The following is a 27,852-nucleotide window of genomic DNA, read 5'->3' on the forward strand; positions in this document are numbered from 1 at the left end:
TAGAAAATGCTGAGCTATAGACAGGGATGGAGACAAAATCATGAGTGTAGGAAGAGAAAGGGGGAAAGATACCTTATTACCAACAAGATCAAGAATGAGTGGCACAAGACAGTGCTTCTCAAACAAAACAAAAAACCCAGTAGCAATGACTTTATTCACTCATTTTAGCCACCAGAAATGAAAAGTGACCACTGCAACAAAAATGTTCATTAATGTTATGTGGCAGCATGGTAGTCCTTTGATGGATAGCAAACATCCCACATAGAAAAGTCACTTCAACACAACCTCATGACAATTCCCACATCAAAACAGTACTTTATTTTGCAATTTTTGCCTCATTACTCCCACATAAAGATCTTTCAGCTGTCAAGTGTACACGGTGAAGAAATGCTTCTCAGTCAACAAGCTGGGTGCATCTGGACGTGTCTCTGATACACCAGTACATATATCAGCTGGGCCCCAAGTCCATATTTGAACTCTTGGCTCCCAGTACCTTGTGTAGCACACTAAAGTCTACACTACTAGATTAGCTTATTAGTTCTGCTTACTCCAGGGCTGATCAATGTGTCAACCTGAAAACAGACCAAGTATTATAACTGAACATGGCAAAAAGGTTCACTCTAACTTCACATCATTATTTGATGTCAAACAATGAGGCAAATCCCAAAAAGTATATACAAAAACCACCTTTGCTTTTACAAAAGATTTTGTTTCCCATATTGATTAATCCAGGCAGCTAACTCATTGGTTTATGTAACTTTATTGAAGAAAATAAAATCAATTACTAGGAGAGCTATTAGTTGATCATTCATCCATTGACAACTTGCATCATTTATTCAGTGCTATATTAAACTGTTGTGGAAGATAGATTAACTAATAGCTCCAAGCATCCTAACAAAATTTAAATGAGAGTTACAAAAATGTTCTGAGACCCTATTTTGGAATACAAGAGATGTTGGACTTCCAATTTCCATTCTCTGTAGAACAAGAACTGGTCATTCCTTTATTGACATGCATAAGATACATCACGTGTTCTGTTCTGCTGATGCTACAGGTTCTGTACCAATTCTCCAGCCATACCAGTTATGAGCACAAGTATGTCATGAAACCTCAGTCTCTAACACTGGAAGGATTTAAAACAAGATGGATGATGCTACAGCAATGTTATTTCCTGTGATGTGAGCAAACTGAACATCCATCTCCCTCCCTTTGGGCGATATCTTCAGTAGAACTGTTAGAGCAGTGAGGAATGATTTCAATCTCATAACCAAGTTAGAGTGAAGACATTGGCCACAACACACATGCTCCATTTAAAGAATTCTGAATCTTGGGCAATTGTTCTTGTATAACTACTTTACAGATTCTAAAAAGCAGTTATTGTCCAAAGCTGGAAGAGCTAAAGTCTTCTCAGATGAGCATGTGCATGAATGGATAGAGGTAAATAAAAAAAAAAAAGATGAGGTCTGATAGGGGAGCAGCCGGATAAGAAAATCAAAAAGGAACAGTAATTTAAAGTTTATTCCAGCTATAATGCAGGTTATTCTGATTTAAGGTAGCATCACATGGCATACTTCTGAGTCCATTCCCGAGATATTCTGTTGTACCTGTAAGAGGAAAACATGTTAAGCAAAATCAGCCAAACTACAATCAGCAATAAAATATTCCACACATTAAAGTCTTCTTCAGCTTCCCAGGACCATGATAATTTATACTTTTCTCAAAAAAACAAAAACCCAACAACTATGTCGTCCTATGAAACCTAGAAAGACAAGCCTTCGATCCAACAGGCAGAAGACTCAAAATGTAGTGAAGTAGTTGCTAACTTAATATGAAGAAACTACTTGACATTACTGATACAACACAGCAGCTCCGCCTAGTTTAACCTATGTAGAAATTCTTGATCTTTTATCTCTAAACAAAGCAGCCAACTTTATCCAGAAATGAAAATAGGAGATATTGGAATTCTAAACATACAAAATCCCTACCTATGCTTCCATTTTCCTTAACTGTCCCAAACAAACCACTCCAAATAGCACAAACAAGAAGTAAAACTAGCATTAACGCCAGACAGACTGCCTTAAAATATCCCCATCCAGACACACTACTACTTTTGGTGTTGTTCTTGATCACTAACCTAAATTTGTAAGAGACACTGGGCAAAGCACACATGCCATGTTTTTATCTCATGTGTAAAACATATTACTGCATGTTAGAAAATCACATCTTAATGTGCAAGTACAGGTGGATGTTCGGTTGTGTTATGACAAGTAATGCAAAATTCAAACTCTGACAAACAGCACGATCAAGTCATGAAGTTCTTTAGCCAGCCTCCCTCTCAAAAAGCAGGGATGTTGAGAGAACTGTGCAGGAGCTCTACTGTGACTGAACCAGTTCTATATTTACATGCTCAGTTATTATGTTAGTGCCTACTTATACATGCCTAGTAACTTTTTCTACTTCATAAGCTCTGAATTTCACTTACTTAACAGTTTATATTAGATGACCAAAGCCATCTTCTTTGAAGTAGTGCCAAAAATACCTACCAGATAAAGCAGCAGTTGCAGAACCAAGTAAAACAACAACTAGAAAACCTTGTTTTATGTTTGGCTCTACTTGTTTAGCCATGCAGAAATAGGTCTCTCACACTGAATACCGATCGAGCTGTTAAGCTTTGTATTTCAGTAACTGGTACAATCTTTTATTTGTTAGTTAAATCCAGTGCCTTAAGCATGCTGCACTCAAGTGCTGAAGTCCCAACATCATTAACGCACCATGAAGTGCAGATAGTCTTACCCTACAGCATAGCGTATTTCTCTGTCCACTCTCTTGCTAACCTATTGTACCTAATTGGATAAGTATATTTAGTAAGAAAGACGAGCGAATAGATCCTTTAAGTCTACCTGGAAGCAGTTCTAGAACTAATGGGAAATTTGAGGCAACCACAGTTAAATCCAGAACAGAAGGCAATAGTTAAGAGCCATGGAAGTATCAGATAAGTTTGCACTCCCTCCGCCCTCCCTCAAACTCAAAACCTTGTGTGCTGTTTTTAAACTGTTCCATAACAATCAAACAACAGAAATAAGTATTTTGGCCAGGGTTAGGGCTAACTTCAGTTTTAGCACTGTCCTGGAGCCTTCTGTGTTTTGAAAAAACCGGAGCATTTTAACCCAAGTCAGTCTCCAATTTGAAAAGAGGAAAAGAAACTCAATAATTTTCTAGTCACATCTCTTCACTAAGGCAATCTTTCCAAGGGAGCTATACTTACTTGTCTCTGTCTGTTTTATAGATACGTGCAATCTCTGGCACTAGGGGATCATCTGGATTTGGGTCACATAGCAGTGAACAAATGGATAACAGTACTGCAACAAAAGAGTAGCATTTATGGTGAAAATCCGAAAAGGACTATGAAATACTTCATCGAAAGACAAGCTAATTATCTCCCACTGCATGTGCATGTACGATCAGGCTCATATACTTTATTAAAATGGTTGCCTAAAGGGTGTGACCATGTTCATTACAATCAGGGATGCTGAGATAGGGTACTACTATATAAGGCCTAGACCCCGTTTTCTTTTCTTTCCTTAGAAATCTTCATCCCATGTAGAATGAATGTTAAACAAAACATTCAGGTAACATGTGAAGCAATCTCAAAGATAAAATTCAGATACCCCCTTTCAGTGTTTTACAGTCAAAGTGTCAAGCCAGATTCATGCTTGTACATGCTCAAGAAAAACCTAACATTGTTTTAAAATGACCCAGGAAGTCCCTTCTCCAGATATTTTGAAACCTTTTGGCGGAGTCTTCCCCAGTGTGGTTCACTCAATTTTTCTCTAGATACAGAAAATGGAGGTTCATTTGGGAATTTAAGCCCTCCATCTCACCCCGAAGAGGAAATACAAATTGCCATGTGACACTAAGCATCTGCAAAACTTAAGCAAATTTGTGCCCTCCTTTACAAGTGGGGCAGAGGGCCCAATAAAATCCTGCTGGCACCCCTGGTTGCAATGACAACTGAATGCTCATTTAAAAGCTTTATACACATGAATGCTGCAAATTGCAGAACACAAACGTCATCCTAGATTTTGATAGCTTGAGCCATATTGTCTACATTCCTCTTTGCCTGTGGACAACACTGTATAAACACATAGACATGGCATGTATTAATCCAAGTTCAGGTGTAATGCTTACTGCTCCTTAGCCAAAATCACAATTCTCTACAGAAGTGCTCCTATAACCAAATCACTCTGATGACTTTCTAGGAAGTCCTGCTTATCAGTACAAGGAGACATATCAAAGAAGAAAGCAATCACATATGTGATGGTAACTGCCTGAATATTTTGACTGTAAATACATGAAAGTGTCATTCAACTCCAGCATCAACTACATCAAAACCTTACATATTAATATGCTGCAAAGTTGGCATATTATTTAGGCTAGATTTTTTTCTCTTGCCAGTTCTAAATCAGTATTTTAAATAGCACCTAAGTTTTACATATACTGCAAATTTTAATAGTCATGGTCAGAACAATGAAGTCAAAATAACACTCAAAATAACACCAAAGATACACTGGAAGAGGTAGAAGCCATACATTCAGATATGCCTCTTTCCCACAATGGGAGTAAAAAAAATACAAGCTGTTTCATTAACCCAATGACAACATTTTTGTGAAATACTTCCCTTACCTTTAGAAATAGTTAAAGCAGGAGACCACTGTGACCTTAGAATGTCGAGACAAATGCTGCCATTACTGTTAATATTTGGATGATAAATTCTTGTTGTAAATGCAACCTAGAAGAAATGTATGTCAATCTGCAGTTAGCACACATGTCCTTTTGTTCTGGTTAAAAGATGCTGGTTGTCAGAATATTTAGAGTACACACTATTTATTTAAACATGCCATTGAGGGAATTACTCACATGTTAGGTACTCTTTCCCCACTCAAGTATTTTACTGTTTTCACTTATTTATACAAGATCAATCAATATTTTTTTAAAACCTACATAAGCACTAAATGTGACGTGACCTGTGGTACTTGACCTAAAAACACCAAAGTTCAAATTACGTGGTGTTTATGTGTGCATTATTGTAAATATTCAGAGTTTATGCATGTGAGGGGGCACATTTACAGCAAGATATTAGTGAAATAAATGCCATTTTATATATTCACATCTAAAGTATTCTAGTCAGCTACTTCCATATTTTATCTTGCCAACTTCTTAGGAAATATGGTGAATGTATGCCCACTATGATAAAAAGATTAGGACATTTCCCAATTTTTAATCTGGAGCATTTTTTGTGTATTAAAGCAAAGTAAAATGAGTTTCTGCTTGTATAATGGAACTTCACCTTCCACTCCTCCCCACCTCAGCCCTCTGCACACTCCCCAAATATGCTCCAGGTCACCCAGAAAGCCAGGGCACTCTTGTTAATTATATAAATTTTCTCCATAAACTCACAGGACAAGCTTTTTGGCCAGCAGTATCCCACTCACATCATTGTCTAGCACTGTCTGGGGGTAACAGTAATACTGTACTTGACAGATTCAAAAGAATTACAGAAACAATAGTAAGACGTCTGCTGTGCAACACATGGAACTGTTGTTCTGAACAAAGAATTGAATTACCTTTGGAGACAAATTTAGTTGTATGGTTCATGATTTGGTTTTACAAAGATTATCACCAGTCAACATTATGGAACTAGACTGAAGGCACTTTCAATAATTTCTGAACAAAACACTTCATATAATCACTTGAATCCAACTTAGATTCATACATATAACCAGTGCTTTTTTTAGGGGTACTCTCACTTTCCTACTCATATTGAAATACTGCCCCCTCAATGAGGTCAAACTTAGATTCACAAAATGTTTAGGGGTATGCGTACCCCTGCATCCCCCCCAGAAAAAAGCATGAAAGACAGTTATAGAACTGAATCAGAAATTATTTGATTTATGGAATCTTTTGAACACAACTCATCTATTAGCTGCAATTGAATCCAAACCTGAGCAAGATTTGCATGCAAACCAGTTATTTAGTGGAAAACAAGCTGCCAAGGCAGCACTGTAAGCAAATACAGACACAAAAATACTTGTTTCTTAGACAGTGGCCTATAATTCACAAGCCCAGAGAGGTTCAATATTTTAGAAGCAAAAGACTCTTCCACATTTATGCTTACCTTGGGTGGTTTGAAAGGGTAGTCTGTAGGAAAGTGAATTGTCAGGAAGAAAACACCACCTTGATATGGACTGTCATTCTGTCAGAAGGAAATTCAGAGCCAAGTTATAATTTTAGCAGGACCCATAGAGAGTTCAGAATAGCAAAGCACAGTAACATTAAGCTGTGCTCAAATATTAAATATTAGCTTAACTATAAGCAAAACCATCAGCAACAAGATGTTTACCAGATTTCTACCAGAGCTCAGTTTAACCAAGCACTCCATATGGCAATACAGTCTTATAAAAAGATAAGATATGGAAGTCCCCGTGAAGATTCTTCCATGTCTATTGACAAGTAACTAGAGAAACAGTCTTTTGCATTACAACAACATCTTTCTGTCACTAAATGAAACCTTTTTTTATTCTTTACGTTTAGGCAATTTAAATCTTGCTGACAGTCCTGTTTTATCTGCTTGCTTATTATGCAGTTTTGATGTTAAAATATTGTTATTGGTATTTTGAGTTGTATAAAGCACTGGTCTTTAAATGATATGAGGTGGGTTGGAACATGTGCACTGACACCACGCAAGTAAAAGTTTAAGAAAACAAATGCATGTTTATATTACAAATGGGTTCTGGGTCTGAAAAGGTAGAAGATACAGTGTAAACTATTCAGAGACTGATCTGGTGGCAGTGGTATAGAAATATTTTAATAACACAAATCTCTATTGTGGGCAATTTGAAAAAGAGGTCTACAAAGATTCTCTACTTTCAGGACAAATACTGGTAGCCTCCTTAGCCTCCCAAAAGAAGCAGAAAAATATCTGTACAAAGATAAATTAGTTGGCCCAATAAAATGTACTATAACCTCCCTACTAATACACCTTCAAAACAGATATGAGAGTAGCCTTAGAATTTCAAACACTTCTATTTTAAATCATTGTTCAGAAAGTTGAAATACTTACAGGGCCCATAATTGTGGCTTGCCAATGAAACACTGAGAAGAGGGAGGGAAAAAAGAAAAAATTCAGTATTTCTTTAGGGAAAAGAGCATATAGACAGACATAGAGCATGTCACATTGGTTTATTAGGTTTAAACTTAGTTTGTCAGTTACTTACTGTCATCTCCAACAGGGCCTGCAGAACACTGAGCTGGTGGGTCGCGAGCCAAGTCACTAAGTTCCTATAAAAAGAAATATTACCTTTAGAGCACATCCTATATAGAGGTCATTTCTGCCCCTCCCGAAAGGTCATAGAAAGAGGATCTTATATTCTGTCCATTTCAAATTTAATTACATACCAAATTACTGTTAGAGTGACACAAAACAGGTCCCATGTTCTCTTAAAGAATTAATGGAGGCAGGGTTCAGAGGTTGTGAACATTTACAGCTAATTTGTTTGGTACTCATGAGTCAAGGGAAGCAAGAAAAAAAAGCTCATTCCTTACTAAGAATAGCTTGTTAGTGTACTTTCATGCAAGCAAGCCATAAAGAATGGGATGCGGAAGCATCCCTTGACATGTAGCTGCACTCGATACATACACAGTGTAAAGCAAAGGTAGTATTAATACACTGCAGGTAGGCATTGCTATCAACCTTCATCAGTTAAGAATGTGATGAACAAAGTCAAGATTTTCAGCGACGTTATTACAACCTCCTGACACCTAGCCAAGTTTTCCTTTTACCCATGCATTCATCCAATCTATACTAAACTTCAGGAGGAGTTGAGCCTTTATATGGAAGCCTTTTAAGCAATCTTAGTTCATGACTGCACTGCAAGAACACAGCGTGGTCCACTAACTGCAACATGAACTTTCAGAAGTTATTCTTAGCTTAGAAGGAGGAGGAGGAGGAAGAGGAAGAGTTTGGATTTGATATCCCGCTTTATCACTACCCTAAGGAGTCTCAAAGCAGCTAACAATCTCCTTTCCCTTCCCCCCCCCCCACAACAAACACTCTGTGGGGTGAGTGAGATTGAGAGACTTCAGAGAATTGTGACTAGCCCAAGGTCACCCAGCAGCTGCATGTGGAGGAGCGGCGATGTGAACCCAGTTCCCAGATTACAAGACTACTGCTCTTAACCACTACACCACACTGGTTCTCCTAGTTTAAGTTTTTCCAACACAGACTAGCAAGTTAGCATGGCACTTTCAAGTATTCACATCCATTTTTATGTACAATCACTGTGTTTGTGCACTATAATTGTTGCCACAGAAAGTAGTATGTTATATTAATGGAGCAAGTCACTAACACTTTGTTGTAGAAACACACAATCAACTTCTACCATACACTTCAACCTCTATAGTGGTACCTCGGGTTACATACGCTTCAGGTTACATACGCTTTAGGTTACAGACTCCGATAACCCAGAAATAGTACCTCGGGTTAAGAACTTTGCTTCAGGATGAGAACAGAAATTGTGCTCTGGTGGTGCAGCGGCAGCAGGAGGCCCCATTAGCTAAAGTGGTCTTCAGGTTAAGAACAGTTTCAGATTAAGAACGGACCTCCGGAACGAATTAAGTACTTAACCCGAGGTACCACTGTATTTGAAATGAAGGAAGTAAGTCCCTGCCTTAATATTCTCCATTTTGCTATATTTTCAGAGGTTTGTACGTTTTCAGAGTAAAGCAAGCATTTACTGTGCAGAAGCATCCCATGACATGAAATTTAATTTAGCTTCCTTCTCAGAAGGAAACATAGCATAACCACTCAAAGAAATGGCATACAGCAGAATTAAAGTCTGACCACAGATAACGACTTCACAGCACAGTACAGGGGTACCTTGGTTTGTATATGTTTTGAACTACAAACACGTCAAACCCGGAAGTGTGTGTCCCGGGTTTGCAACCTTTTTTTTTTTTTGAGGCCCCATTGGTGAAAGCGCACCTTGGATTGCAACCTGTTTTAGTTTACAAATGGACCACTGGAATGGATTATGGTTGTAAACCAAGGTACCACTGTGTCTTTGTTGCAGATTGCAATTAAGTCCACTTGAATGTGCAGGTTCCCAATCTGGGGCTGCTTCTGGATCCAGCTTTGTAACTGAAGGCACTTCCAGCCATTGAAACTACTATGGCAACTATGGCCATTCCTGGACTGGGAAAGCCTGGCCACAGTATTTCATGCACTGGTTTCTTCAAGATTGGATTATCACAATGGACTCTATGTGACGCTTCCCTTGCACTTGATCCAGAAGCTGCAATTAGTGCATAATGCTGCAGCTCAACTGCTGACAGGAGTTAGATGCTGCCAGAGACCTGCAATGGTTGCAGATTTGCTACCAGACCAAGTTCATGGTGTGACATTTTTATATACCGTATTTTTCGCACCATAGGACGCACCGGACAATAGGACGCACCTTGTTTTAGAGGGGGGAGAACAAGGGAAAAAAATTCTTCTGCTCTCTGCCCAGCGCCCCTTCAGCAAAGCGGCAGGAGGCTCTGCGCAGAGAGTGGGAGAATTTTCCCCCTTTTGTTTTCCCGTTCTAAAACAAGGTGCCGTTTAAGGTGCGTTCAGGCGGCTACCTTGGAAGCCTGGAGAGCGAGAGGGGTCGGTGCGCACCGACCCCTCTCGCTCTCCAGGCTTCAGGTTCCTTTCGACCTGCTCTTTGGGGCTGGCGGGGGAAGCCCACCACCAGCCCCAAAGAGCAGGTCAGGGAGCAGCGGCCATAGGCGCGCGTCACCTCTCCAGCCGGGAGAGGGTCGCGGGGGGCTGCTTTAGCCCCGTGCGTGCTCTCCCGGCTGGAGAGGTGACGCGTGCCTAGGGAGGCTCCTGCCATAGGCGCGCGTCACCTCTCCAGCCGGGAGAGGGTCGCGGGGGGCTGCGCGCGTCACCTCTCCAGCCAGGAGAGGGTCGCGGGGGGCTGCTTTAGCCCCGTGCGTGCTCTCCCGGCTGGAGAGGTGACGCGCGCCTATGGAGGCTCCTGCCATAGGCGCGCGTCACTTCTCCAGCCAGGAGAGGGTCGCGGGGGGCTGCTTTAGCCCCGTGCGTGCTCTCCCGGCTGGAGAGGTGACGCGCCTATGGCAGGAGCCTCCATAGCCGAGCGTCACCTCTCCAGCCAGGAGAGCACGCGCGGGGCTAAAGCAGCCCCCCACAACCGTCTCCCGGCTGGAGACGCGAGGCTGGGGCGGGGGAAGCCCGAGCTTCCCCCTCCCCCAGAACGGGACCCAGAGCCATGCCGAAGCTGCGCGCAGCTTTGGCATCGCTCTGGGAGCTTTCGGGGCTGGGGGAGGAGGAAGCCCTCCGCCAGCCTCCAAACCAGGTCGGGAGACAGCGGGAGGGCGCGCTGCGCCTCTCCCGCTGTCCCCCGAGTTTGCAGGGCTGGCGACGGGGAGAAGCGCTCTTCTCCCCGCGGCCCGCCTGCAGATCAGGTCCGGGGACAGAGGGAGGACGCGCTGCGCCTCCCAGCTGTCCCCGGAGCTTGCGGGGCAGGCAGCGGGGAGAAGCGCTCTTCTCCCCGTCGCCCGCCTGCAGATCAGGTCCGGGGACAGAGGGAGGACGCGCTGCGCCTCCCACCTGTCCCCGGAGCTTGCGGGGCAGGCGGCGGGGAGAAGCACTCTTCTCCCCGTCGCCCGCCTGCAGATCAGGTCCGGGGACAGAGGGAGGACGCGCTGCGCCTCCCAGCTGTCCCCGGAGCCTGCGGGGCAGGCGGCGGGGAGAAGCGCTCTTCTCCCCGCCGCCCGCCTGCAGATCAGGTCCGGGGACAGAGGGAGGACGCGCTGCGCCTCCCAGCTGTCCCCGGAGCTTGCGGGGCAGGCGGCGGGGAGAAGTGCTCTTCTCCCCGCCGCCCGCCTGCAGATCAGGTCCGGGGACAGAGGGAGGACGCGCTGCGCCTCCCAGCTGTCCCCGGAGCTTGCGGGGCAGGCGGCGGGGAGAAGCGCTCTTCTCCCCACCGCCCGCCTGCAGATCAGGTCCGGGGACTGAGGGAGGACGCGCGGCGCCTCCCAGCTGTCCCCGGAGCTTGCGGGGCTGGCGGCCGGGAGAAGCACGCGTCTCCCCGCCGTCAGCCTCCAAACCACATCGGAAGACAGCGGGATGGTGGTGTTCCCCCTCCCCGCTGTCCCCCGACCTTGTGGGACTGGCGCTGCGGCTCTCCTGAAGCCTGGAGAGTGAGAGTGGTCCGTGCGCACCGACCCCTCTCGCTCTCCAGCTTCAGCGAAAGCCTGTATTCGCACCATAGGACGCACACACATTTCCCCTTCATTTTTGGAGGGGAAAAAGTGCGTCCTATGGTGCGAAAAATACGGTAAAGGCCTTAACACCTTGGGACCAGTTTATCTACAAGATCACCTTACCTATGCTCACTTAACAGCTTCGATCTGTAGAACTGGTAAAGTTATCGTCGCCACGTAATACTCATTCCACATTTGTGATAAATCAGCCTTTTAGTGTGGCAGAAGTGGAACTCCCTGCCTAATGACATCAGTCAAGAGCCTTCACAGTAGTCTTTTTGGCACCTGCTAAAAACATGTTTAGACAAGCCTACCCAGAGATGTTGAATGTTTACATGTGTGTTAATCTGCTTTTACCTTACCACTGTTTTTGATTATTGTTTGAATGCTTTAAATAGCTATTTTTCCCATTTTATTCTCCCCCCCCCAGACCGCTTTGAGGGTGCATTTTTTCTTACAGTCAAGTGGTATATTAAAAGTGCATGAAATAAAGTAAGAACTAGCACACTTTGAGGGATGTGTGCTACAAATTAACCTACCTACACCTTTATGAGTCATTTCCAACACTGCACAAGCAGAAGGCAGTTCATGCAACCAACCTATCCCTTCACCTACTCCTCCCTACAGTCCCCTATGCTCCCAAATAGTGCTCTCAAATAAAAGTTGTTTTGTTCTGCCCATTTTGCACAACGTCCCTCTCCTATGGCAGGTCTACACAACAGGGCACAACATGTTCATTAGTTCTCTGCCAACCTGCTGGAGAGCTTGTTTTGGGATGGGAAGATATAGGGATAGGGAATATCCATTGTGTCTTTCACTTACATAATGGCTCCCATCTGCATGCCATGCTAAGCCAATCCATGACCTAGTGTGCAAGCATATACATACTGTGAGGGGACAATGAGCTACTTGTGCGTAAAAGGGTTGGTCCCTCAGAGTTTGCTCAGCGTAGCAAAGCTCTGCCTTGAGCGGAGCCCTTTGACATGGCTCCGTCAGTCGCTGGTAGAATCCGACAGTGGGCGCCTGCGGAAACGCTTCCAGCATAAAAGCTGCTTAACGGAAACACGTCTCCTGGATTCCCTGCGGGACAGTTTCCGGCGAGGGGTGGGGGTTCCTAAAGGGGGCCTTGATACCTCTTCACTGTTCTCACTGGAAGTGTCCCAGAGCCTCTCCTCCGATTCCCTTCCCCTTGGAGCTCCTGCTCCCCCCCTACTGGTTCCCTCTTCTGCTGCAGAGTCTCTCCTATTCTCCTGGAGCCCTTCCGCCACCTGTTCTTCCGATGGCAATTTCCTGACACATACATACATACATACATGTAACCAGGATGCTTAATTGTGCCCTTCAGCAATGCCCTTGGGGCTGCTTGTAATAAAACAGAGGCACTTTTTTAAAAATTACATTTTCTGCCTGTTAACAAAATGACAGAGTGGTCACTAGGCAAGCCTCGCTGTAAAGAATAGCTTCAAAGGGGACATCGACAACCAAAAGGCCCTCACCCCAGTCACCACCTGCCTCGCTTCCCAAGGACCTTACGTCACAGAACTCAATTCACATCCAGTTACATTTCGGAGCAAGCAAAGATAGACCTAATGAAAGATAGACATTCATAAACCTCATTGAGACTATGTCTGGATGCTTTACCTGAGATTCCTGCATGGAAGAGGGTTGGACTAGATGACCCTTGGTTCCCTTCCAACTCGAAGATTCTATGATTCTAAGTACCCAAACTCCAGGCCATAAACTGCTTTTCAAAAAGGTAAGCAACAGCACTTTGAATTGAAACTGTAAATGGGTTACAAGCCAACATAGCTATTTTGGAATGCACGTGGCATGTTCCCTAGGATGAGACCTAGTTAGAAGTCTAGCAGCTACATTGTGAGCCAACTGAAAAGAAATCTCATGTATAGTGCAAAGCAACTATAAGCTAACTGTAGGCTATGAGAGCATGAATTACAAAAGCAAGGCCAAATTTGCCCAGGATTTAGCTGGCGCACCAGCCCACAATGAAGATAGGTGATACAAACCACAGAGGCAAGCTCCCAGTGACAAAGCTGGAACAGTTAACACCCCTGAACTGTAAATTTGGTCCTTCAGAGAAGATGCAACTGTGTCCAAGTTGTTTGTGCCTAGGCAGAAAAACTACCTATCAACAGCACCACCATCTTATTAGGATTGAGCTCTGGGTGGATGGCCCTCATCCATCACCAGACAGTGGATTCAATATTTCCACCACCTTCAGGAATTAAATTACACCCTTCAGGAATTAGCCATGCAATTAGGAGAGGAACTACAAAAACATGCCGTCTCTGAAGCCGGGTAACAGATATTGTTTTGGAAAGGCTGATGGCGATGGCATCAGAGGCCAACATGCAGTTCAGGAAAATTATCAGGGTTTCACTCCAACTCTCATTATCCCAACACAGTTATCCATCAGGGCAACTAAGTGTGTCAGAACCAGACTGAAAGGGATCCAGATCATTCTCATTCAGAAGAGTCACCGCCAGCTTGAGGACCTTGCTCAAGAAAAGGATATTTGCAATATGCTAATCACATGAATCTGATGAAATACGACTTTTGTAAAGTTTCAGAGAGAAACAATTTCCCAATCATAGATGAGATATACACTCACCTTATACGTATATAATGCAGCTTACACAAAAACACAGTACAACCCAACCCAAGAGCAAGCAAAGCACTCTTATGATGTTGAGCGACATGCCTTCACATATCAAACTGCCTTTGCAGTTCTCAGGCAAGCAGTTTTTCCAATTTTCAAGGACAGAAGAAGCACCGAAAGGCACACAAAATTGGATCTGAGTCATGGTATTGGTTTCCTGCAGATTGCCATTTACTGGACAGTTTGTTTTATGCAGGAAAAACTTAAAACATCTGCCCAATCCATAGACCGATACATATCTTTTAAAACTAGTTCTACCAATCTTACTCTCCAGAACTCTTTATTAATGAAAGTCAAAATAGTTTGTACTACTTTAATGTCCACTGGTTTCATACACCAGAGGAAAATCCCAATTGGCATAACGTCTCAATAATTAATAATAATTAATAATAATATTTCTATACTATCCTTCAACTGTAGATCTCAGGGCGGGTCACAACATAAGATAAAAACACAATATACATTAGAAAAACAGGAACAAAAAAAAAACCCCAAACAAATAATCCCCCCCATAAAAAGTATATATGATGTTAATGGTGCATAAAGATGCACAGTTTAATGAATGCAGCAGCCAAACCTCCATGGGGAGAGCATTCCACAAACAGGTAGCCACTGCAGAAATGGCCCATTCTTGTGTTGTCACCCTCCTGACCTTTTGGGGGGAGGCACACAAAGAAAGGCCCCCATATGATGATCGCAGGGTCCAGGTAGGTTCATATAAAGAGAGGCAGTCCTTGAGGTATTGAGGTCCTGAGCCGTTTATGGGTTTATAGGTCAAATCCAGCACTTTGAAGTGGGCTTGGAAACTAATCTGCAGCCAGTGCTGTAGGGCAAGGATCGGTGAATAATGCTCAAACTGTCTTGCTCCAGTGAGCAATCTGGCTACTGAATACTGCACCAAAATATGCTTTGAAGAAAGCTCTATTATCGCATTATATTATTACCAATGTACTTATTGATAGAGTTCAGGAAAGCTAATCTAACCAGGAAAGAAACATGCTCCTAATCTAGACTAGTTAACCCAGTGGTTCTCAACCTGTGGGTCCCCAATGTTGTTGGACTACAACTCCCATCATCCCTGAGCTCTGGTCTTGCTAGCTAGGGGTGATGGGAGTTGTAGTTCAACAACATCTGGGGACCCACAGGTTGAGAAAGGCTGAGTTAACCCATTTCTGGATGCCCCAACAACAAATTATTTAATGACAAGTACCCCATTAAGTGAAAATTCAAAGCATAAAGGGAACACAATGTTGATAACAAAAACCAGCCTTTAATTTAGCACTTGCCTAATGTGTAACAGCAATACATTCAAGTAAAGACTCATGTCTGTATACCCTCCATGGCACAGCCTTAAACCCCATGTTTCGCCCCTAGATAAGCACCCACTTCCAAGGGCACATGTACACAGGAGCTAAAAAAGCAACTAGGTGGTGGTGAAGTGCTGTAGGCAAGCAAATTAGAGAATAAGCAACCTGTTATCAGCAATTACTGTGCTGCATTAATAGCATGGCTTTTTAAGATGCCCCTCTCCCATTCCTAGCTTTACTATTTCACATCACTGTTTGGCATTTTGAAGAGGCTCACTTTGTTATTAGGTAGTAGCAGTGGTCAACACCAAAAACGGTCTGTAGAAAAAGCAGCATACTACTTTGATTGGCAGGATCCCTGCTTCCAGTCTTGCTTGTGAACAACTGAGTCAATTCTGCCTTCAGTAACATGGAGAACATAAGGCAGGTGTCCTACTGCTACAACTTCTGCCCTAGACACAGGCTCCTCCATGAGAACACCACTAGTATCATAGTACTGAGATTTCTAATAATGTTTTGAACCAGAATGTCAGCCCTGGCAAAAACATTTGAACTATGTATGTCAACATGCTCCTTCCATTAAATCCTATTCAAGCCTCTGTGAATCACGTTCCCTTATGAAAATATCATGCCAGAAAGCATGTGCTTGCATTATGGAGGGCTAGAATATGGATATATATGTGTGTGTGTGTGTGTGTGTGTGTGTGTGTGTGTGTGTGTAGTCCAGCCCCCCACAAGGTCTGAGGGACAATGGAACAACCCCCAGCTAAAAAGGTTTGCTGACCCCTGGGCTAGAAGATGCTTTCCAAGACACATTTTGAACGCATCTGTCAGCAGTACGATCGCTTCCGAAAGATCCTCCCTCCCATCAATGAAAAAAACAACAACAACCCTTCACTAAGGATTTGCCATTCTGAAACCTTGCAGACGCTGTTTCTCAAAATTTGAGGTCTCCTTCTATACTTACTCCATCTTCTGACCCACTCCTCCAAACCCAGTTTGTTCCACAGGTGGGCAGATAGACAAATAACCTGTGTCCATATAAACTACTGCTACCTGCAAGATCTTTGGACTGAGATACTAAGCCTAACACTAGCATTAGGAAAAACCAACTGACCCCAGCCCACCATCTCTGCTCTAGAAACTATGTACAGGCAAAACAGAACAATTCATTGGCTTTCCTTTGAAGAGTGGAGCAATGAGGGTTCAGTCACTCCACAGAAACCAAAGTGGTCCAGTTAAGGTCCTCTGCCAGGGGGCCTTAAATCCATCCAAACCTTAGCTAGTACAGGAAACACTGACCACCTCCATAAATATATTATTCTTTCCAGAAACTATGTGATGCATTCCTGGCTGAGACTGGTACACACAGTTTTAGAACCAGTGCTGCAGGTAATTCAGTCCTCCTACCTTGTTTTCTATAATACAAAAATGGTACAACCACGTTGTACTTACGATTTACAGTTGTAAAAACTGGATCATGGGCTACAGAAGTTGCAACAGCAATAATGATAGCAGAACGTTGGCGATCAGCAGTTCTCTCTACCTTGAATAATTACAACCTAAGATAATATCAACTGTAATTACCTCTAGATGACACTATTCCACTAAGTGAACTCACAACTTTGGTGCATGGCTTGCACATGAACTGAGCTTCCGATTGCTTGTTTAGTTCATTTCCCATGATGATTTTGCTCAAGTGACAGAGGAAGAAAGGGGAAATGGTGCTCTTGCTATGCCTAGATTGAAAGAAACAAGTGGTAACTAAATCTACTGCTGCTTGCATTACAAAACAACTTAGGAGCAGGAAAAACTAGACTTGGATGAGTCTGCATTAACTAAACCTCCAAGTAGCAATTAGCAACAGGGAAGTCCAGAATATTTATAAAACTGTCTTACATGAAATCCAGCCATCTAGGCCTGGTAGTGCAATTCCTAGTCCTGCTATCAGTGATTCTTTTAATGGAAATACTGAACCTAGTACCTGTGTGCACTCTGCATCAGCGTTTTTTTGAGTAGTGAACAGCAAAACTAGTGCGCTGTATTTCACCCACACATACCAAATACCAGGATCACTTCCAAAGCATATACATAGGTTTTTAAGAAAATGTGAAAAACATGGAACTTCTTGCAAAGACATGGTACTGAACTGCTATATAATACACTGGCCAGAGTTTCTAAATTTGTTTTGTAAGATTGCACCGCAGGAGAAAGTTGTTTGTTGAAAGAAAGTTGCACTCATTTAGGACTGCTGGCTCTCAATTTGGTTTTATGGGTATTGGTTAATACAAATTTGGTTTAGAAGTTATGTATATTCTGCCATCTATCTATCCAAGCAACTGTAAGGACTCTTTCAGATACTCCAGGTGACTTGTTTGGAAACACTCTAGGAGGTATTGGGCAAGTATTATTGATCATCAAAATCTATTTTATCATTACAGCTTTGTTACAAGCCAGACTAGTGTGTTTTTAGAACTTTTACTATTAGGTTAGGTAACTGGTGAATACTGACAACAGTATAAATAACTCTATTAGTTACTATTTACTAGTTTCACTGGAGGCCACATGACTGCTCTCTCAAAAGATTTACTCATTCAATTATCCTCAAGAGCCACTAGGATTGTTGCCTCTTTAGATGACTCCGGATTAGTTTATTCCACCCCATAGTTCTGTGGTTCTCAAATTGTAGGACAAGTCTTCATGGTGGGGCACAACACACCTGGAGGGATAGAATCTTGAACCTGGCTATGACCTAGGTGGCATGAATGTCCTGCTGTAGAGCAGTCACACTGGATTGGTGGAGGAGAGTCACTGCTTGTTTCCAGCATATGATCAGAGCGATTCTGTCCTCTTTTGTAAAGGGTGTGTTGGGGCACCAGTCCAACATCCTTCCCTGCAGCAGGTGGTGTACTGTGTGTGATCTGTACAAAAGGATCTCTACACGCTTATAGACTAGAGAAGTTGAACATTTTGGAAATGTTTCTGGCCTCAAACTAAGAACTTTCACAATAGGATTTTACCCACTTAAATGAAATAAGGAATTAGTTTCTTCTAGGCAGCTTAGTTGAAAGGAACTTATAGGAAACAATACCAAATGTAAAGTAGGAAGTTTTGCCAATTAATGGAGAAAAATTCACTCATTTATAAAAAGATTTAATGGAGTGTGTTGAAGTCATACTACTGAATGTTCTTTTGAAGCCTTGCAAAAGTTACTTGAGAAAGCAAAGCATTTAAGGCTTAGGCATGTATGTCTACATGATTATCTGAAATTAGAACCCACAGTCAAAAGCAGCTTGAAGTGTTCCAACCACATTTCCTTGTTCAGCAATCTAGATCAGGAACACACTTTATTCTACATATGCTGCTCTTTTTGAGTAAAGAGCTTTTACTCAATGTTACAAATTTGTTACTTATGAATACAAGGCCCTCCAACCCAAACACTGTGCAAAATTTACATTGTATGAGTTTAGCTATAGTTTGAAGCTGGTATAGTAGATAACATCAACATTTTAGGTTCTGTATCTTTTCATAGCAAATGGAAAATTTAACTATTAGCACTAAACCTGTTTCATGATCTCCTGGCAAGATTCACACATTTCTGTGCTATATTCAAAATTCCTTTAGGGACTATGATTATCACCGCCATCCTCCCAACTGGGAGTAACTGGGGGCTAATTTATATCATTCTCTACTTTAGGGCACAAGTACTCAGAGGTACAGCATGACCCTGATGATCTCCAGCTCTCCCTGCCTTGCCTTGAGCAATCCTGGTGCTAAACTTGACCAAACCATTCATAAAAGGCACAGATTCCTGGCAGCTAACTCAAATTTGTGGCACCCAAGGTCAAACTAAATTTGTCAGCCCCTTATCAGGTTTAATTTCCGGTGAAAAAAGAAATACAAACCTATTTTTTTAACAGTACTGAAGAAGCAGCAGCAGCCTTGGGAAGCTTTTAGAAACGAGTGTAGGCAAGCAGATAGCAAAATCCTAAAGCACCCTTCCCTGATATAGTGCCCTTCTGAAGTTTCAGGCTGTAACTGCCACCAGCCCTCACCATTTGTGATGCTGGATAGAGCTGATGGATATCACCTAGAGGGCATTTTGTTGGGAAAGGCTACTCTAGAGAGCCACCGTCAAACTGCAAGTCTTTACCGAGCTAGATGGATCAATGGTCTGACTTAACCCAAGGAAGCTTTCCTACATTCATATAGTTGCGGTGGTCCGTATCCCCACTACACCACCCTGAGAACATTTTGCAATGTTTAGTTCTAAACTATCGATCTATTAAGCATATTGAGAGAATTAAAAGGGCTATAAAGCACACGTATCAGTATTGTGCACAGGTTTAAACTATAATGTATCACACAGCCAAGACCAGGTCCTTTTTTAGACTCTTGAGGGACCCAGGGACTGAACATTTTTTGTGTGGTCCCCTCCATAAGAATACTTGCTGAAAGAACAGAATAAACATGTAATCCTTTCCAAAACCATCCATATTTGATACCAGAGGTACCTGATCTTATTTGATTTTAATCCGATTTTAAACTGTATTTCAGTCAATTGCTGAATTTTATGTATTCATGTGTTTATATTTTGATGTTAGCCACCCTGAGCCCAGTTATGGCTGGGGAGAGTGGGATATAAATCAATTATATATTATTATTATGTTAAGATTCTCTCTCCCTCTGTGTGTGTGTGATTCACTTCCTATGCATGGCATTCCTTCAGTCTATGGAATGACCTGAGGAGATACAGAGCCTATGAGTGTACTTTCTGAGACAAGAGGAACTGGTAAATACCGTATTTTTCGCTCTGTAAGATGCATCTAGTTTTTAGAGGATGTATAATTTTTGTGGTTCATGCTGTGGCCACAGACATGTGATTTGACGGTGAGTTTGGGGTAGCCCAATGCAAAAATCCTGAGAATCCATGTGGATCTGTGCTTTGTAACCACGTTTTTGCGCCATTGCAGCCCCAGGCAACAGTGGGTGCGTGTTTTCTTTGGTGCAGGCTGTAGCCATGGACATGCTATGTGATATGATGGTGAATTTCGGATGACCCAATGCAAAAATCCTGAGGATCCATGAGCTTTTGCCTCCCCCCTCCCAGGCAGCCTCCTTTATCGCGAGCATCCATTATCTCCCTCCCCGATCAACTGCTTCCTTTCAACACTCCCTTCCCTCATTTACCTTAGTATCTTTTCCTTAGCTGGAGCAGTTTTTAGCTCCTTCTTTTCTTCTAATTTCTCTCCTCATTGCTTTAGTCTCCCTGTCTCCTCTCCTTGCAAGTTTGCTGTCTTTACCTCCCCCCTCCCAGGCAGCCTCCTTTGTTGCTAGCACCCCTTATCTCGTTCCCGATCACTTGCCGATCAGCAGCTTTGTATCAACACCCACTTCCCTCCCCCCCCCCAAAAAGAGCATGATCTGCTTTTTTGCCCCGGGCAATTCGGCTCCAGGGACCACACATTCGCTCCGTAAGACACACAGACATTTCCCCTTACTTTTTAGGAAGAAAAAAGTGCGTCTTATGAAGTGAAAAATATTGTATGTTTCTTCACTGCTTCTTCTTGAAGTCTTGGCTTTCTTTTGGCAGCCACACTTTCAGAGTGCTGTAAATACACTGTGGACTCACTTTGGTACCTGCCAATGATAGTATCTAAAGTGTAATGTCTACAAAACAAGGCAGGGTCAATGTAAAAATAACTGAAGCACTGTAAGGCCTATTCAGGAAGATAATCAAACTCCCTTTGCTATTACTCCTCTATATTCTAATCTGGATGCCGACAAAAGAAGTAGGGCAGCTCAGTTGTTTGTCTCCAGACACTCAGGTCTGAAGAAGCAGCTGCTGCTGGCCAAGCAGAACCCAAGCAGAATTGGTGTCAGAAGGAATTGACGCCAGAGTTGATTTGGAATAATCTTTCTCCAATCAGGCCTAAGCATTTGACTTCTCCCAGCAAAAACAGAAAAAAATGAACAGGGGAACAACTGCTATCATCATTAATAGTAGACTCGTTCACATGTTGCATTAAACCAGAGTTAAATTCATTCCTCCTCCTGCACCACCAACCGGAAATAAGCCAAAGTGCAGCTTGTAATACCATCTGAACCTAAATAATGAGCAATATATAGTACATTTGGAGAAACAAACCACAGAATATGGCTTGTTTCCCAGTGGTGCAGCAGGATTAAACCAACAATTATGTGTGTTCAAATTAAATTATACTTTGTCTTTAACTATGGTTTAGTGTGTTGTGAAAACTCACCCAAATACGTGAGATAACCTATTCCACTTCTAAAACAGTAAGTAATTGCAGAGTCTCCTACTAAATGGGTTTCTAATGAGTGATTAATTTAGTTAACTCATGCCATAAGGTCATTACAGCCCTACAGTGGAGTTTTTTTGGGACTTTTCTCATATTTATGGACCTCAATTGCTCCATAAAAATTGGCAGCAATTATTATCAATGTTTATGTCTCCCACCTCAAGGGCATGTTATCCCCCCCCCCACCCCGCCACAGGATATGACTAAGACAGCAATAAGCTGCAGTAAGACCTTGCTAAGTTTTGCGGGCATCCAGACATCGAAGCAAAACTAAGCAGACGTGAAATTTAAGAATTACCCTGTTAAAGGTATAAAGGGTAACGGTAAAGGTACCCCTGACCATTAGGTCTAGTCGTGACCGACTCTGGGGTTGCGGCGCTCATCTCGCTTTATTGGCCGAGGGAGCCGGTGTACAGCTTCCGGGTCATGTGGCCAGCATGGCTAAGCCGCTTCTGGCAAACCAGAGCAGCGCACGGAAACGCCGTTTACCTTCCCACCAGAGTGGTACCTAATTATCTACTTGCACTTTAACGTGCTTTCGAACTGCTAGGTTGGCAGGAGAAGGGACTGAGCAACAGGAGCTCACCCCGTCACGCGGGTTTGAACCGCCGACCTTCTGATCGGCAAGTCCTAGGCTCTGTGGTTTAACCCACAGCACCACGCACGTCCCTTTTGTTAAAGGTATAAACACATACAAATTAACTTGTGCCATCTCACACTGCAGGTGAAGGACTGCATGTCTGATTAGGCAGTATTCACAGTGGCATCACCAAACAAGAGAATACTCCGAGAAATGTAAGCTAAAAGACTTTTCCAATACCATCAGCAGAGTGATTTGATGTAAGGCATGCATTCAAACATGCAATAACCAATTGAAGACTGATTTGATAAACTGCCAGGCATTTTGTACCATTTGTGTAGGCAACCCCTAAGTCTAACATCACTGGAAATTAGTATCATGCAAGATAGAAGAAATAAGGCAGTTAAACAATTGCCAAAATAGCCCAGAGTATGTTTTTGTGACATTTTTGGGTGGCTGTACCTGAAGACAAAGGAAAACAAAGTAAACCTAGAAAAGCAGATGGTAGAGTAAGACAAAGAATGAAGACATTCTGAATGCAGCGTAACAATTGCCAGTTAAGCACACCCTGATCTTAAAACTTATTTATTAGAGAGCAAAAATTCAAATGGTCTCAAATGACTAATAGTGGCCTTAAAGAAACAACATTCTACGAAATAATTGCCACCCTTTTTTTAACAATGGATTTGAAAAGCAAAAGATGAGTATGATATGAATGCTACTAAGCTTCAAAATTAGTTTTCTCCCTCCATGATTTAACCAATTTATAGGAAGAATAGTCAGAACAGGATTTAGACTTCATCCCACCACTTATAACACACACTTAAATGTGGACTAACCCCCTCCCCCATAACCTGCATATGCTATTCAGAAACGACATTTTTCTGAACAAAATATTAATAATGTCAGTCTATACCATCTTGCTCACCCAAGCTGAATATCCATGGCTACTAAAGTTCCAGACCTTGAGATATTTTAAAAACAGATATCCCACAGGAACAAAAACAAAAATCTCACTGGGATATACATTTTAAGTGTCTCCAACTACAAAAACAAGAAAAAGCATTTCTGCATCAGTCATTAAGGGGATGAAGATGTGAATGATCTTCACATGTAAAAATCCTGCAACTGATAAATTACAGAATTAAAATTCAAGAGAATAATAGAAGCAAATAAAAGGTGATAATGGGAAAAATAAATAGTAAGAAATGTTTAATTATCAAGAACAGACAGAACTGGCTAAACATTGCATGGTGTAGCAACTAGACCATTGGTGTATAACTGGGGAAACCAGGTTATTATTAATCAATTAAATTTGTATACTGCGCTCCATCCATAGAGGTACAAATCTCCACTCATACATAAAAGTTCACTGAATGACCTTGGGCAGTCACTCCCTCTCAATAATAATTTAATTTTTATTATTTATATGCCGCCCATCTGACTGGATTGCCCCAGCCACTCTGGGAGACTTCCAACAAAATATTAAAAGACCAAAAAAACCCCTCAAACATTAAAAACCTACCTGTACAGGGCTGCCTTCAGATGTCTCGTAAAAGTCAGATATGTGTTTATTTCCTTGACTAATTTTGGTAACCTAAACTACAAAAAAGGGGCTGCTGGGAGGATGGGGAACAGAAGAGAAAGAACCACCTACACTACCTTGAGCTCCTCTGGAGGAGGGTTACACAAAAAGGAATTGTCAAGGAACTTTTAGCAATGTTAAAGGAAGTGGGAATTGGAGGCACGGTAGTCAGCTGGTAATTTAAGAACCAGTTAATGATAGACGTTTATCATGAATGTGCAGAAGCTATGGCCCACCATGTTAGAATCCAAATACCATCAACCCCAACCAGTATCACCAACGGTGAGGGATTATGCAAGTTGAAATCCATCAAATGTTAGAAGGCCACTGGATCCTCCCTGCATCCTGCGCACCACCACCACTAGGTTTAAGATACTGGCTAGTTCTGTTTTACTCAAATTACACAAAAGGCCTTAATGGTTTTCATTCCACAGGGCTGATTATTTAAACAATATTTTCTTCCACAACACAACTTTTTGAGGGGTCAAACAACACAAGGGGGGGGGGAATCTAGTGCATAAAAAAGCTTCCATAACAGTGCCAAACTCAAGTCCTTAAACTGGGTTAAGAAGAACATGAGCAAATTCCCAAATGTACTTCATGAACAGTGCTTTTAAAAAATCGAATCTCTTTCCACACTGAAGCTTCAATATTTATAGTTGCATTAATTGAAACAGAAACAGAATGAGTTATTTTAAGGATTCTCTTAAAGATGTAGATTTACATTTAGTAAATTTTATAAAGCCTTAGCCTACCAATGTGTAGCTTGCCTCTAGAATTGCATCAATAAATATATAAAGCTAGCAATGAATGAGTAAACAAGCATCTTGGCAAAAGATATTGTAGTTCAAGATGAAGATATGCCAATTAAATGTAAGTCTACATGAATTCATGGCTCTTTAGGCAAATATGAAAGCTGTCCTACAATACTTTCATTGCATATTATGGCTGCACCAGAACAGTTAAGGAAAACAGCAGAAAATGTGTACTTCAAATTGTAGGACTAGTAAGGGGCCTTTAGGTAGATTAAAATTGAAAATGTTATGCAAAGTTACTACTTGAAACTAGAACAGAACTGTAAGTTCACAGTGGTCACTGCCTAGTTTAAGGTCTCCTTTAAGATCATTAACATTTTGATTTTTTGCTTGGTCTACAATACTTATCTTGAGCTTGTGTTTTGTCTAGGTAATTTTGTGTAGTCACATGACATGATAAACATGATGTTATGTCAAATAATCAAAATGCATATTTATTCAATCACACCCTAGGAGGACTAGGTGAAAAAGGGACATCAATTTTCATGAGTGATTCATAAGGAGTTCTAGAACAGTACATGTGCATTGATTTCAGCCAACACTGGGCAAGGTTAAATTATCAGTGTTATTTCTATTGAAGTGCTCAGTGTCCCAACTCTATAGAGTATAGACTTTGGCTCCTGAAAGCATTCTTATCCAGAGAACCTGAATTTCAAAAGCTAACCTGCCACTCAATGTGATACTTTAACATGCCTTCAGAAAAATAGGTAAGAGAATACCATAGATTCAATATCCATCTTGCCATGGACTTTCTAGAGTCTACTTCCTGTTTAATTCTTTGAATTCTAAGGCATTTACACACACATTACTAATAAGCACTTGAGAGTCGGGCTGCTAAACGTTTTGCCTCTATACGTTGTTGACAAAACTAATTAAAGCTGGGCGACTCCCTTAAGAGTTGTTATTCTCTACTGCAGGGGAAACAAGTTCGAGAGCAAGCTTACCAGAAGCTGTTATTAAGATTTTATTTAATACTAATTCTGTCCAAACACACCAGTGAGCGCAGAGGGCAAGATGTGGGGCTGTGCTTTTGTGTAGCAGCGACGACGTCAGCAAATACACTGCTGGCAAAAAGGAGCCTCACACTGTTAATATAAATGGCTCAGCTTCTTAATTCATAACCAACGGGGGAAGGGGAGGATAGAAAACCTCTTCCAACGCGATCCCAAGACCCAAGGAGTTTGTAGGACTTCCTTCACAGCGGACCCCCCGTCGGATTGCAAAGAGAGAAAAGAAACCCAAAAACGTCATCAGTGAAACCAGGCGGGTGACGACGTTACCTAAGCCGCACCCTCTGCTGCTGCCACCACCAGCGAACCTTCTTCCCCTCGGAATACGGGCTGACTTCCTCCACCACGACACTCGTTTCAAATTAGCTCGTTACTCCACCCTCCTTCTAGATTGTGCAAGAACGAAATTCTCGATGCATCACACAGCCGCCGCCACATACTTCCGCCCCTTGTCAAGAGCGCAGGGAAAAAGCCGTGTATTCCGCATTTAACACCCAACCCCCTTCCCCCCCATAGAAGAGAGAAAGGGGAAAATTCAAAGAAAAAAGGGAGGGGGCGAGCAGACGGGGACTCCGAAGAGGACACGCTCGGTCGGCAGCTGCAGCGGCCGAGAATGTGGATGTGCGTGTGTCAGTCATGTTATTGCCGAAAGCTGGCGAGAGAGAGAGAGAGAGAGAGAAAGAGATCCCAGGGCAGCGCCTGAACTAGGCAAACCCGCCGCCGCCGCCATCTTACAATGCGGGAAAGAAGTTCCCGGCCAGAACAGAGGAGCAGGCTGACGGGGAGGCGGATTTCACACAGATGTAGACACACACACACACAAATACACACACACACACACACACACACGGTGGTGGTGGTGCTGAGGGGGAATCGTTTCTGCCCCCTTTTCTTTTCTCCGCCCGAAGCCGGATGGGCAAATGGGGCTTTGTCATGACAATGCCTCCCCGGTCCGGAGCTTCCAGGCAGCGAGGGGCCGAAGCTGACATGGAGCGAGCGGGGTCGAGCCCCTCGCGGACCCCCGAAGGCCTCGGGGAAGAGCCAGGGCCCGGCGGGGAAGGGGAGCGGCGGGGACGGGAGACCCGTTTCCCACCACCCGCAGCCTGTCCCACCCGTCCCCGCCGCTGAGGGCTTTCGGGAGGCCGGCCGCGGCAGACCCCGCCTGGGCGCCCCCCGCTCACCTTGTTGATGCGTTTCAGCGCCATCCTTTCTCCTGCGCTGTGGGGGCGAGTGTCGCTGTGGTGGGTGGTGGTGGTGGTGGTGGCCGCCGCGGCCGGGGGTTGCTCTAGCTGCTCCTCCTCCTCCTACGCCGCCGCCGCCGCCTCGTCGTCGTCGTCGTCGCCGGGCCCTGTCTGCGCCGCCGCTGCCGCACTCCCTCCCTGCGGGTGGGGGATGGAGCCTCTCGCTCACTCGCTGCCTGCGCTTCTCCTTCCTCCGGAAACAGCCGGGGGCGCCCGCCCGCACCGAACACCAGCCGCGACGTCACCGGCCGAGCCGCCTCCTCTCGCTGCGGCGGATTCCCCGTCAGGCAAGAAAGAAACCGAAGGTGCTGCGAGCGACCTGGCCGAGAGGAGAGTGGGGAGGAGAGCGACAGTGGAGCTCAGGCGCCACCGCCACCGATGGCGAGGCCAAGGAAAGGGGCGGGACTAGATATAGGCCCCGCCTCCTCCCCCTCTTTCGCTGCTGCCGCCGCCGCCGCCCTCCCTCCTGGGGGCGAAGGCGGGCTCACGGCGAAAAGCCGCGTGAGGCCACGCCCCCTAGGACGATTCCGATTGGATGAGGCCGGCAACGCTTAACTGCCGCCGTAGGGAGGGTGGCAGCGCGCGCATTCGGGGAGGAAAATGGCAGGCGGTGGGGGGGGGGAGAGGAAAGGGAGAGCGAAAGCCGTGAGGCTCGGCGCATGCGCGCTGCCGGGTGTTTGTTTCTCCGTCCCCTCCTCCACAGTTAAGTGAGAAGGGCAAAAACGAAATGTCGCGAGTCGACGTCTCGCGAGATGAGAAGCGCAGGTCCGGGGCCCTCAATAATAATATTAAAAAAATCGCGTTCGGCTCCTGTCAGGAGGCGATAAAAAGCGCGCGCGCTGGAATCCTGGTCTCTCATTTATTTAATTAAAAAATAATAATAATTGTGAAATACCCTCCCACGGCGCAACAAGAACGGTCGACAGGCCCTTACAGTACAGCGCTTGACTGTGCCGCAGTTCGAATCCCGGATATAGCGCGGGCGATAA

General features: G+C 43.6%; 1 protein-coding gene across 3 annotated transcripts; it reads right to left on the bottom strand.

Moving 5' to 3' along the window:
* Positions 1 to 289: 289 nt before the first annotated feature.
* On the bottom strand, positions 290 to 27,328 carry UBE2D3 (ubiquitin conjugating enzyme E2 D3). Of its 3 annotated transcripts, none has more exons than XM_081925488.1 (8): positions 26,804 to 27,328; positions 7,275 to 7,338; positions 7,121 to 7,152; positions 6,176 to 6,253; positions 4,684 to 4,789; positions 3,266 to 3,359; positions 2,772 to 2,843; positions 290 to 1,604 (listed from the first exon to the last, which is right to left on the bottom strand). In XM_081925488.1, exons 1-7 carry the CDS (start codon positions 26,825 to 26,827, stop codon positions 2,795 to 2,797), a joined length of 447 nt encoding a protein of 148 aa, XP_081781614.1. In that variant the 5' UTR covers positions 26,828 to 27,328; the 3' UTR covers positions 290 to 1,604; positions 2,772 to 2,794. The 3 variants fall into 3 exon arrangements, with proteins under 3 accessions (XP_081781614.1, XP_081781613.1, XP_081781615.1); XM_081925487.1 differs by having other exon boundaries at positions 2,794 to 2,843; positions 26,804 to 27,325; XM_081925489.1 differs by lacking the exon at positions 2,772 to 2,843 and having other exon boundaries at positions 26,804 to 27,320.
* Between the last annotated feature and the right edge of the window lie 524 nt (positions 27,329 to 27,852).

Source organism: Podarcis melisellensis (assembly GCF_964234715.1).
Source record: "Podarcis melisellensis genome assembly, chromosome: 9".
Lineage (NCBI taxonomy): Eukaryota > Metazoa > Chordata > Lepidosauria > Squamata > Lacertidae > Podarcis > Podarcis melisellensis.